General features: G+C 41.8%; 1 protein-coding gene across 1 annotated transcript in view; it reads left to right on the top strand.

Moving 5' to 3' along the window:
* ABCA13 (ATP binding cassette subfamily A member 13) overlaps positions 1 to 13,616 on the top strand; it is a 514,266-nt gene that overhangs the window by 153,585 nt on the left and 347,065 nt on the right. Inside the window, exons 25-27 of the mRNA XM_055294536.1 lie at positions 1,956 to 2,120; positions 3,117 to 3,294; positions 6,034 to 6,173. Of these exons, the coding sequence (XP_055150511.1) occupies positions 1,956 to 2,120; positions 3,117 to 3,294; positions 6,034 to 6,173 (483 nt within the window). The remainder of the gene's footprint in view (positions 1 to 1,955; positions 2,121 to 3,116; positions 3,295 to 6,033; positions 6,174 to 13,616) is intronic.

Below are 13,616 nucleotides of genomic sequence, written 5' to 3'. Positions count from 1 at the left end.
GTAGGCACCCTGAGTCTGGGTGAACAGTTTTATAGTCAGCAAAGGGTAGATTTGCCATTTCAGCCACGCATGATTTCCTTAGTTTCTATTACTTCAAGAGTCCAGGGGTAAATGTTGGAATGAACACACACACACACACACACACACACACACACACACTCCAAGAACAAATATTTGTTTTCAGAATGATTACATTTTAAACCCATAAGGAGGAGGATAAACATTTCTTGCGTCCCCATATTTGCAAACCCACCTCTATCTTGGTGGAATTCATATTTCTCACTAACATGCTTATGGTTTAGCTCTGCATTTGCTTACCACAGCCTCTCTTCCAACTTTACAGTTTGCCTTGTGGGAAACAGAGCTCCCATTGGCACGATGATACTTTAGTGGCCACTTTGTTATGCGCACAAAGGTCCCCGATTTGAAATAAGTGCTTGTAGAGGCCCACATAATTACTGCGACAAGGGCCATCATCTGTACCGAGATGCCTTTGAAGGATAAGAGAGTGGGTTGGATTCAGTCTCCCAGACACAATGAAAATGACATCATCATTAATAACAACAGCTCTTATTTATCAGGTACCTTCTATATGAAGGGCTCTATGAAAGTTGATTAAATACAAGATACTGCTCAGGATGTTAGGGCAGCCCGACCTCTAGGTGAGGGCCACGAGCAGGTGCAGCTCATTCCCAAGTCCATGTACTTTCTGATTCACTCAGCTGACAATGAATTTCTGAAGCCTTCAGCAAAGCACAATTTTCTATATTAATTCGGCACATCAATCTGGTCTGTTGGAGCTGCGCTGGATCCCTGTCACTCCCCACCATAAGTCAGGGGCTGGTCACTGTGTGCCACTTTTTTTAAAGGGCAGCTATAATTAGAAGGATGAGTAGAAAAAGTGACAAAAGCTACACACCATTTCTCCTGCTAGAGTTGTCTCTATAGTATGAATGGACAGAACTCCATCATTATAAGCAGAGTGCCTCTGTGAAGGATGGAGCTGTGATCCTGGAGCCCTGGAAGTCGTCTGCAGAGCTAACAGCTAGAACACTAATGAGCAAAAATAAGAAGCAGTGACAACTGGGTTCCTGTGCCCCAGCCTGGAAAACAGAAAATTCAATATGCAAATGACAGACAGTGGAAATTAGCTGTGATTTTCCCTACTCTGTGCGAAGAGCTGGCATTTCCGCGTTTATCCATTCATCCAACAAATATTTATTCAGCAACTAATATTTCCTGTTGCTATTTTATTCCCAGTAGCTATATAAATGATCAAGACAGAAGAAAAGCCTTGCCTCCAGTGTAGAGCTGAGAATATGCAAAAAAAAAAAAAAAAAACCATGTAAAATACATAGCATTTCAGTTGATGATAGCATAAGTAAGCTTCAAAGGGCACTGACATTTTTAAAGAATCCAGGTTAAATTCACATCCCTGAACCCTTCTAACTGTTAGACTTCAGGAAGACTTTTAATCTCCTCAAGCCCCAGTTTTCTCATCCACAAAACGAACAGTATAATGCACATCCCCAAGGTATTAGGAGGACTGAGATGATGTGTGAATGCTATGAATACTGTAAAGCAGTAGGTAAATGTAAATTGCTTCACATGTAAGGACTGCTCATATTTTGAGCCTCTTCTCAAATTTCTACCTTGGTCACCTCAAAGATACAAAGAAATATTTGGCAAATGATTTGAATTTTAATGATAGATCACATTTGTTTCTAGTTTACATTTTAACAATGCTAGCGCAATTCAGTGTGCTCCAAAACACCTGAGCTATATACACTGTAATGAAGAGAACTTTCATATGGTACCGCAAAGGCGTCTCTGAAGTTCAAGAGAGAATAAAATCAAATAAACAAGTTTTCACAGCTCAAAAGATGCCTGTGAGTATAAAAATACAGTGTTGGTTATTTCATGTTGTTTTGTTTTGTTTTTGTTTTGTCCTTTAGACTCTGATGCCTTCTGAAGCGAATGGCTTGCTCAACTCCTTGCTGGATGTAATTTCCAGTCTCAACTCCTTGCTTGCCAAAGCCCAGCACATCTTTGAGTATCTTCCTGAGTTTCTTCACGCATTTAAAATCACTGCCTTGCTAGAAACGCTGGACTTTCAACAGGTGTGTGCTTCATCTTTGTCCCTAGGGAAATATTCAAATTTGCCCCTTCTTTGTATTTGCCTTTTTGCCTTTTTGCCTTTATCTTCCCACATCTAAAATTTGCATTAGACGCAAAATACAGGAATGGAAGTACCTTTTCATATCTCCGGAAGCAACAGCATAACATAGAATAAGGCCTGGCATCTCTCTAAAAACTGCATGAAACTGACATTGTTGATCCACATTCCACCAGTGTGGAGATTGGGATAGTACATGCATTATCTATAACGAAAGAAATTACTAACTCAATTATTGCACAGATGAGATTTCAAGGGCCTGTTTAACTTAATTCAGAGAGCAAATTGCTTTCAAAAACCTTAAAACATTTATTTACTTATAAATAATTGGCTTACAAGTTACAGATCATTTACTGCAAATGCAAACACAAGCTTGATTTAGTTTACTGGCTTGATATTAGGTTTTGCTTGAACTCTTTTTGCCTGAGATGGAACTGACTGGGCATGAATGAGGAGGAATGTGGAATTTTTAGGGTTGGTCGTGCAGGATGAGGAGCAAGATAATGTTCTCAGAACTGCCTTGGAGACAGAATGTAAGTCCATCATGTGATAGATAATTAGTATAGCTATAAAATATCTGGATATCTTGGTAGCATAGACACACATTAAGACTAGTAATTAGTCTGAATTAGTGATATTTTATGGATTAATAATTTATTACTGGACAAATAGGACGTGTGTGTGTGTGTGTGTGTGTGTGTGTGTGTGTGTGTGTAGGTATGACATTTCCCTCTTCTACCAGGTATGTTGGCCAGAAAAATTACCATAGTATTTCAAATGGTATCCCAAGGACAGAAAACTCTAAAGCAGACATTCCATTCTTTTGACTTGTTGAATATCTTGTACATTCAGTGGAGGAAGGAGCTAGACTTTCAGAAGTGTGTGAAGGAATTGTTTTAAGTCACTATGTAATTGCAATTGAGTCTTCTTATTTTCTCAGGTTTCACAAAATGTCCAGGCCAGAAGTTCAGCTTTTGGTTCTTTTCAGTTTGTGATGAAGATGGTTTGCAAGGACCAAGCGTCATTCCTTAGCGATTCTAATATGTTCATTAATTTGCCCAGAGTTAACGAACTCTTGGAAGATGACAAAGAAAAATTCAACATTCCTGAAGATTCAAGTAAGAGAGTAGTAATATATATATGTGTGTTTAGATTTGTTTGTATCTTGATAATTGGCCCTAATTTATAGTAAGTATTCTGTCTGTCTATAAGGTTGCGATATACTGGCATAGAATATTCTGCTTCCACCTCCCCAAATGCTGGCATGGCAGCTGACTTTGAATGGTCCTAGTGCCTTTGAGCACAGACAAATCCTTTCACCTGGGTCACTAAGGAACTGTGTCACCAAGGAAATGTCTAAAACACCTGAAACCCCAGCCCCATTGGTTTCCCAGGCTAACCAGTATTGATGAGGGTCCAGGCATAAAGACCATGAGCACTGCTTTGGTCCATGCAAATGGCTATATTATAATAACGAAGAGAACTTGTCTTGTGGCCACCTCCAAATTTGCTCTCTATGAAGCTCAGGTACAAGTGACTATGCATGATAGGTACAAATGAATATGTCACGATAGGTACAAATGAATATGTCATGATAGGTACAAATGAATATGTCATGATAGGTACAAATGAATGCAAATTAATACGTAATTTTTTGTCCCCAATTTAAGTGAAAATGTTTTTATTAGAAAGGCAGAATCGCGCCGGGCGTGGTGGCTCACACTTGTAATCCCAGCACTTTGGGAGGCCGAGTCGAGCGGATCACGAGGTCAGGAGATCGAGACCACGGTGAAACCCCATCTCTACTAAAAATACAAAAAAATTAGCCGGGCGTGGTGGTGGGCGCCTGTAGTCCCAGCTACTCGGAGAGGCTGAGGCAGGAGAATGGCGTGAACCCGGGAGGCGGAGCTTGCAGTGAGCCGAGATTGCGCCACTGCACTCCAGCCTGGGCGACAGAGCGAGACTCTGTCTCAAAAAAAAAAAAAAAAAAAAAAAGAAAGGCAGAGTAAACATGCTGGTGAGGTTTTGGAGTTTAGACAGTTCAGTTCCATCAGTTGTGCATTTTTGGTCATGTTGTTTTATGTGTCTGCATCATGTTGGTTTCATTTATAATGTAGAAACAGTAGCACTTGGCTCATAAGCTTATTGTGAGATGCAATGGAGATGAGGAGTATTGGTGCCTTAGCATAAGGGTATAAATGTATCCTAGTGTATTCGTTTTCTATGCTGCATCACAATCATTGCACACTTAATGGCATAAGAAAACACACATTTGTCATCTCATAATTTCTGTAGGTCACATGTTGGGATTTCTGAGTTAACATTTTTAGTTTTGTACATATCGTGACTATACTTTTTTCTGCAATAAAATTGCTCCTGTTCATATTAAGCTTTCAATGTAAAGAGTAAGTCATTAAATTTCAGTAAGAACAACTTCTATAATTAATGGTTTAAAAATGTATTATGTAGTCATATTCTTAATTTATACTTTAGGGGAAAGTATTTCTAGCAATTTTATTGTACTTGTCAAATACTTTTTTTTCCTTTCAAATGGGGAGTTTGGGAAGATGAAAGTAACATTTAAAACAACCACAACAATCATATCTTGAGTATTTATAAATCATAGAATCAAATCTAAGATAATATTTTCATTTTATTCTTATAAAGCTAAAATAATATTTTCATTTTAAATGTTCTCTTGATGGGTAAAGAAACAGTTATACTGAAGTATTCCTCGCTAGCTTAAAACATTGTAAGATTTAGTTCATACTCATTATGGTGATGAATTTCTATCCTCATCAGGTAACCATTGATTTAGACAATTTAGTTAAGTAAATCTTTAAGTGAAATCAACTAGCATCGCAAGACTCATGAGAGCCACCAAGAGGGATTAAGTACTTGCGTGAAAATAAGGCAACTTAATATGTTAAAATAAGTAAGTTTGATAGTTCTGCATGGGTTCATTAAAGACAATTCAGTAGTTACTTGTAAAGCTGACTTCATAAGAAAAGCTCAGTTCTTTTCTCAATATTGTGACTGTTGAAATGAGAATTTTCTTGATGAAAAACCAGATTTATTTTTCAAATTGTCATTTTCATTTTCAAGTGTCCATGTCATTATTTAATACTCTTTTTGATTACTTAGTTTGAAAATGTAAGTCATTCCTTCCTGCCTTTGAAGTCACTTAAGTGAACACAGTATCATGAAGTTTCTTATGAGATGAGAGCTGCTGAAAACTATAACAGGGAAAAAAGTCTTGTTTTACTTCCTGTCTTAGTTTATTTGGTGTTGCTATAAAGGAATACCAGACGCTGGGTAATTTGTAAAGAAAAGAGGTTTGTTTGGCTCACAGTTCTGCAGACTATACAAGAAGCATGGCACCAGCGTCTGCTTCTGGTGGGGCCTCAGGCTGTTTCCACTCATGGCAGAAATTGAAGGGGAGCTGCCATGTGCAGAGATCACAGGACAAGAGAGGAAGCAAGAGAGGGGGAGGAGGGAGGTGCCAGGCTGTTTTTTTTTGTTGTTGTTTTTTTTAAACAAGCAGCTCTCTTGGGAACTAATAGAGTGAGAACTACACTCATTACTGTGACAATGGCAACAAAACATTCATGAGGGATCTGCCCCCAAGATCTAAAGACTTCTTGTTAGCCTCCACCTCCAACACTGGGGATCAAATTTCAACTTGAGGTTTGGGAGGATAGATATTCAAACTATGGCACTCCCAAAGTTCAGAGTGGTGTCAGAAAAAAATATGGCTATCATTGAAAACGAGGCATCCTGGATATGTGAATGAATTTCCCTATTAACCTAGGCATCGTGTATCATTAGTAACTTTTTTTTCTTTCTAATTGCAACAGCGCCATTTTGCTTGAAGCTTTATCAGGAAATTCTACAATTGCCAAATGGTGCTTTGGTGTGGACCTTCCTAAAACCCATATTGCATGGAAAAATACTATACACACCAAACACTCCAGGAATTAACAAGGTCATTCAAAAGGTAAGTTAAATAAATGAGAATCATATAAACCATACATACACTAAATCAGGAAGGAATCTTTAAAAATGTCTGACATAATTATTATGCGCTTGGATTATGTTAAAGGCTCTTGTTTTGAATCTACTTCATTTTAGCCTGAGTGTTTTTCCTGTCATTGTTGTTGTTAAATCTGGATTTGCTGACTCCTTCCCTTAGAGGACACTTTGGGGGTTGGGGTTGTTATTTAGAATAATTAATGCAGTGAACTTACAGAACTCTAATATTAAAAGTCAAGGACAATGAGACAGAGAGGAGGACTGTTTGGAGTAATTCCCGGAAAACTTCGAGAACAAATGCTAATCTGTTTTGCTTGGTGCATCCAACAGTTAAGAAAGACATGATACACACAAACTGATGTATTAGCAGTTAGTTAGTATTTTGGTTAGTGATGTTTCTGAATTCACTGTAAGGCTTTGCTTCACCCTGTGGAGAATAAGGTGAGATGAAGACACCAAAGCAGGGTTTACCCAGGAGGAATTGAGACACTATGTGACTCTGCTTATTTTCTTTTTCTTACATTGTTTAACCTCTCTAATCTATTTACTGCAGGATTTGTTATTATTAATATTTGCAATTTCTTTTTAAATAATTGTGTTGTATTTTTCTGGAGTCTTTTCTTGCCTATTAGGGGGCCTGTAAGCCTACAGGCTCCTGGAAAGGGGACATTTTACCAAGGACGCAGGAATAATTTGGTCTTATTGTCAAACACAGAAGAGAAGACACCTGCACTATTCATGATAAACTTCCAAGCCTCAAATAGTATTAATAATTTGGAAACTGTGATCATATGGCATGGGATCATATGAGCAGTTGAGTCATTTTTGATCCAACTTGCCTTCACGAGTTTCATGCTCCTGACTCGTGGTTGCTGTGTGAGGTCACAGCACTATTTCCTGTAAGTTCCCTTTCCCACTTTGCCACCTACCTCAGGGGCTGCATTTACCTCTGCCTACTCTGAATGGTACTTAAACTTTAAAACATTTATTTAATTTTTGTTTTGTTTTGTTTTTTGGAGAGACAGTCACCCAGGCTGGAGTGCAGTGGTGCAATCATAGCTCACTGCTTGGCTGAAGCGGTTCTCTTGCCTCAGTCTCCTGAAGTGCTGAGATTACAGGTGTGTGCCCCCACGCCCTGCTAACTTTTTAGTTTTTTTGTTTGTTAGTTTTTTTTTTTTTTTTTTGTAGAGGCATAGTCTTGTCTACTTTCTAAAAAAAATCTTGAAAGTGTCCTTTCGGAGGGGTATTTGCCAAAGTCTGCACTCTCACATGGAACGACATTGATCTCCATATATCCTCAGTGTGAGCTGTTCTGTTGGGCAGGAACTCTGGCCTCACAGCTGCCATCCCAGGACTGGAGCCTCTGTGCCATTACTCGAATCTCCTTAGTGTAGTAAGCTTTTTAGGGTTTTGGATATTTAAGGAATTTCACAGAAAATGGCTCCATATCACAGCTGTATTTTAAACTCAAAATTTAAAAATAGGCCATGACTTTAAAAAAATGGTGATATGCTATATTATTATGTTAATATTATTAATATATGACTACAGCATTGCATATTATGTTGTATTCTGCAGTATAACAACTAGTGTGATGATCTCTGCTTTTAAAGAGCTCACTCTGTTGTGGGGAAGAGAAGGCAGATAGCTGAAGAAATAAGTTAGATATGCTATGCTGTAAGGACCATTCAGTGCAGCAGAGGCACAGGCTCTGCTGGGCGGGGGGCAGCTGGTCTCCCTGGAAAGAAAGACTGGGCAAAGCACTTGGAAGGACAGGTTATATAAGCCCCTGTGAGGTGGAGACGGGAGGACTGTGGGCCTGGACAGAGGTGTGGAGAGGTGCCAAGCCCCACATGTGTGTTCTGAGAATGACGAGAATTTTTGAAAAATCACCAAAGATTTCACTGGTTCTTGCTTAGCCCCTTTTTAGATCTTGCAGGCAGTGTTAAGAGCTGATGTCTTTTTTACTTATTTAAAATGGCTAACAACTTTGCATGCAGGTGTCCTGGTTTTGCACTTACAAAGCTGATTTTATGGCATTGTACCTGGGATGAATTATCCTAGCAGTCAGCCATGGCTATTTGGTTTTATGAAAATTGTTTCTAGTCATTAGACCCATGGTCTAAAGTCCCGCAGAGCTGGGAGACGCTTGTAGCTTTGCCACTTGGGCTATGTGAAGCGATATTATCTACGGTGTTGGAGTGGCCCATGCTACAAATTATTTAAGACATGGTCTTTTTCTCTCCGTTACTTCTTGTTAGGTGGAACCATCCGAAGTTGCCATTTTTGCAGGAAAAAAAATCTATAAAGGCCGGGCGCGGTGGCTCACGCTTGTAATCCCAGCACTTTGGGAGGCCGAGGCCGGCGGATCACGAGGTCAGGAGATCGAGACCACGGTGAAACCCCGTCTCTACTAAAAAAAAAATACAAAAAATTAGCCGGGCGCGGTGGCGGGCGCCTGTAGTCCCAGCTACTCGGAGGCTGAGGCAGGAGAATGGCGTGAACCCGGGAGGCGGAGCTTGCAGTGAGCCGAGATTGCGCCACTGCACTCCAGCCCGGGCGACAGAGCGAGACTCTGTCTCAAAAAAAAAAAAAAAAAAAAAAAAAAATCTATAAAAGTTGGTAATTTCATTTGGTTTAACTTGTAGTAGCACAGGTGACACCCAGAAGCATGATGCTGTGGTAAGAAATGTGTGTGTGTGTTGGAAGGCTGGATTTTGGTCCCCCTTTTCCTAACTCTCTGTGACCTTGGGCTTATTGCATTCTCTTTGAAGGACTCTTCTCCTCTATCTGTGAAATGAAAGACTTGAGTAGACCCGTGATTTTCAGTCATCTGGGAGATGGCTCTTCATAGGGGATGCATCAGAATTACTCAGGGACCCTTAGTAAGGCCTTCCCCCTTCTGGGCTCTGATATCGCCCTCCCTGAACACTTGTGCCCCTCACACCCGTCCATACCCTTCCACAGAGCTGTGTGCGCCTCCATCTATCAGCCTTAAAGACAGTGGAGGTCAATCACTTTTATGAACTGGAAAAAAAATGATGGCCAAAACATCTAGAGAGTGTTAAAAGATAAACTTAGGGACATTAAAATTTCAACAAGTATATTTGAGCATTTGGTTATTCGTGAATTAGATAATGCCAGACAATTCAACCCTCCACTGACTATGTTGGGGTGTGGGATGTGGGGTAATAGAAGAAGCTTGTATAAAGTGTTTGCTGCAGCAACATGGAGAAAATATATTTGTTAAAGTCAAAAGTCCCTAGTTGCAGGTTAGTTGGAGGTTTCTGATTGGTTAATTTTAACTTTTGTTTTACTGTTTGCATTGAATTGGGTTTGGGTTTGTCTACATAGGAACTCAAGGTGCTGTAGCCGTCTTAGCCTAACAGCCTCCCGATCAACTATTTTAACAGGAGTTAATTTAACTCATACTCTAAGGCTGTCAGGCTCAGTATTTGCAAAGAAATTGATGCTATTTCCATGTTATTAGTCAAGAGATTTCTCCAATGCATTAGTATGCTCTTTTTATTTTGTAGGAGTTGTGTTCAGTTTTGGCCCTAGGCTGATGAAAAATTGAAGAACAATGTGTAGACACAATGTGAGCTTGAAGGGAGGCTATGAAAGAAAAACAGATAAAAGAATTATATTATTTTCCCAAGAATAAGTAGCATGCCTGAAATGATACTTCAGTGAGAATCACCAGGCACATTCTAGGCTACTGCTACACAAAGTAGGTTTAGTTTGGGCTCCTAAGGGATGTATAAGCCCATGAAAACAGACTGTCTTGTTTTCATCTAGCTCTCTCCCTTTGGCTAAAGGAGAGAGCTTTGAACTGTCATGCTCAGTATCCTCCTTTGTGAAACTGGGCTAAAACATAACTCTCTCTCAGTGCCATTTGGAAGTAGAAAAAATACCAGAAATAATATTCAGAAAATAGTAAACCAATGGGATCTCCTCCCCTAAAAATGTTATTCCCAGAAATGCATTCTGCCATTGTTGCCTCTGGGGAGTGGGGAAGACAGATGTCACCTCAGAAAGAGCAAAGGGATGGTGGAGGCCAGTGGTTCCAACGAGGGTGGGGTTGGAGAAATTTTACCCAACTGGGCACATGTGACAATATCTGAAGATATTTTTAGTATCACAAGTAGGAGGTGCTGCTGGCATCTGGAGGCTGGAGGCCAGGGATGCTGCTATACATCCTACAATGCACAGGAAAGCCCCCACCCCCAAACAAATAATGATCTGGCTTACAATGTTAGTGGTGCTGAGGTTGAGAAACCCTAGCATAAAAGGGTATATAATGCCAGACCGGAGTGGGTGGGAGCCCCTGGGAAGAGAAGGAAGAAAGTAGAGGAAGCTGGTGGTCAGGTGGGCATCCTGGCTTCTCCTCTCCTGGTGACGGTCCCAAACGGGCTGTGGGATGATGGAGGAGCTGCAAGCTGAGGACCTTGGCCCTACCCATGTGTCTTGGGGGATAGTCCCTGTGTAGGCCAGCCTTGAGCTAGCATGTGGTCCCAGCAGTGTGGCTCAGCAGAGGAAGTATACCTGAATTAGTGTCTCTGAGCACGGAGTAGAAGGAAGCCAGATTTCCCTGACATCCATGTTCTGAGCCAGTGTGTCGAGTGGAGGCCTTGGGGACCTGCTGTGAGCCGGCTGCTGTGAGAGCGAGGTGGCCTCAGCACCAAGCTGGCCTAGGCCAGGCTGGCAGAGGAGATGGCTGAGGCTCAGAAAGCAGGAGCTGAGGTGAGAAGGAAGCAGCAAGGGAGAAGGCAGTGCCAGATCCTGAGGCTCCAGGTAAGATGTGGGCTGGGCAGGCCAGGCCCTGGCAGCACCACAGACAGGCAGACGAGGCACATGGCTGTGGGAGTCCTGGGCCCTCCACCCCTGACTGTCACCAGGCTGCCCCTGGAGAACATCAGGGGGTTTGAGCATTCACCCCAAAGAGCCTGAATCACTCAGAAGATGCTGTTTGAACAGGGAGCCACTGTCAGCAGGCAATTTTAAGACTTTGTTCTCTGTTCACCATCCCCAGTGGGTAAAAACTGGATCAGCTACAGGAAATAGAGAACTACATTTTCTTTGCAGCCCCAAGCAGTGAGGTGTTAGATATTTGGCTTTGTAGCATCATATGTCTGCAGGCATAACGTCAATCAGGACACAGAGCAGGTCCCATAAAATGGCAGCCCTATGTTGGGAACCTGCCTGATCCTCCGTCTGGAAGCCGCCTACAGAGGAGGGACTCTGATAGTTACGTTTGTTTCCAAGTCTTCCTATGCTGCTCAAGATGGCAAAGTTTTTCAGTAACCTTGTGCATCACTCCAGACGTGGCAGCAGCCCGCACATATCTGGAATTTAAATGCCACACTTCCTTGGGATCCAGTGTGCCTGAGACACATGTCCTCACCTGACCACTGTGTTGGAGAGGTCCTTCCTCCTTTCAGGCTGGCCTCAGCAGGTGGCAGAGATCAGAGAGGGGCCACTAGCAGTGATTCAGGCAGCCACGCCATGTCTCTCCCTGATCCCTCTCTCCCTGTCCTCTCAATGCCCAGGGCAGCCGGTGCTCCTACCTCCAGTTCCAGCTGTGGGGGGCTCCAGCTGTCTTTCTCTTGCCTTCTTTGTTCCTGGAGCTCATCCTCCAACCTTCTTAAGAAGTATCTTCTCTCTTCAGGCACCTCCTAACAGGCATTGTGTGTTTTTGCTTTGTTTTTAAATTAACATAGAATAAGTTCGGCAGGCTTTTTTTCAGTCAACAGCTCTCACGTTTGTCTGGATCAGTACACAGAACAGTTCCATTGCCCCAGCCCACACCAAATCCCTCATTTTGTCCCTTGGTAATCACACTGTCTTCCCACCCTAAACCCATCTGTTCTGTGTCACTATAGGTTTTTCTTTGTGAGAATGTCCTATAATGGAATCATCATCTGTAACCTTTGAAAGTGGTCTCTTTTGCTCAGCACGAGGGCCGTGATTCACCCAGGTCATTGTGTGTATCAGCAGTTGCCTCCTCTTTATTGCCAAGTGGTATTCTGTGGTGTGGATTCACTGCAGTTTGTTCATCCATCCACCCACTAAAGGGCATGTGGGTTTTTCCTAGTCTTTGGCGATTATCAGTGGAGCTGTTATCTTGCTTTTATCAGTACCTGAAATTATTTCATTGACTTATGGGCGTACTTGTTTATTATTTGTCACCTGCTCTAATATAAGCTTCATGAGGGGCAGGAGCTTGTCTGTCTTCTTGGCCACCATCCCCAGTGCCTAGAAGAATGCTAGGAATACCTTCAGCAGTGGCTGTTGAATAAGTTAAAGAATAATAATTATTTGGCTCTTGTACCCATTTGAGCCAAAGACATTCTGGTGTTAAATATACAAGGGAGATAGAGTAGACTATATGCCAAGCCCTCTGCCTGCTGCCAGAGCCTGGCCTTAGCTTTGCAGATCTGCAATAGCTTTGTCTGAGTTTAGCAGTGGTGAGTGCCATCAAGAAGATTATCTCCCATGGTCATTAATTTCATTTACTGAGCCGGGGCCAGGCACCTTATGTGGATTGTCTCATGTATGCCTCACAACCACCACTGCAGGTAGGTACTAATATACCTATTGTATAGCTAGGAAAACCAAGGTTGAGAGAGGATAAGTTAGCTTGTCCAGGGTCACACACCTAGCAAGTCGTGGAGCTGGAATTCAGGCCCAGTGTATTATTATGAAGCCTGTGATATGATTTGGCTGTGCCCCCACCCACATCTCACCTTGAATTGTAATAATCCCCACGTGTCAAGGGCAGGGCCAGGTGGAGATAACTGAATCATTGGGGCAGTTTTCCCCGTACTGTTCTCGTGAGAGTGAATAAGTCTCATGAGATCTGAAGGTTTTATAAATAGGAGTTCCCCTGCACAAGCTCTCTTGTCTGCTGCCTTGTAAGACATGACTTTGATCCTCATTTGCCTTCTGCCATGATTATGAGGCCTTCCCTAGCCATGTGGAACTGGGAGTCAATTAAACCTCTTTCCTTTATAAATTACTTAGTCTCAGGTATGTCTTCATTAGCAGCATGAAAACAGACTAATAGAGCCTGTATTAGTTTTCTCAGGCTGCCATAACACAGTACCACAGATTGAGTGGCTTAAACAACAGAAATTTCTCGACATTGTGAAGGCTGAATGACCATGATCAAGGTGTTGGCAGGACTGGTTTTTCCTGGGGCCTCTGCCATGCAGACAGCCGTCTTCTCTTTGTGTCCTCACATGGTTGTCCCTCTGTGTGTGTGTCCTAATCTCCTCTTTTTATAAGGACATCAGCTATATGGATTACAGTCCACCCCAATGGCCTCATTTTAACTTAATTGATGATTTAAATAGGATCTTTAAAGACCTATTTCCAAACAAGGCCACATTCTGAAATACTGAGGGTT

The sequence above is a fragment of the Symphalangus syndactylus genome, chromosome 9, assembly GCF_028878055.3.
Source record: "Symphalangus syndactylus isolate Jambi chromosome 9, NHGRI_mSymSyn1-v2.1_pri, whole genome shotgun sequence".
Lineage (NCBI taxonomy): Eukaryota > Metazoa > Chordata > Mammalia > Primates > Hylobatidae > Symphalangus > Symphalangus syndactylus.
The sequence above is the reverse complement of the archived record's forward strand: the minus strand, read 5'-3'. Positions and strand labels throughout refer to the sequence as shown.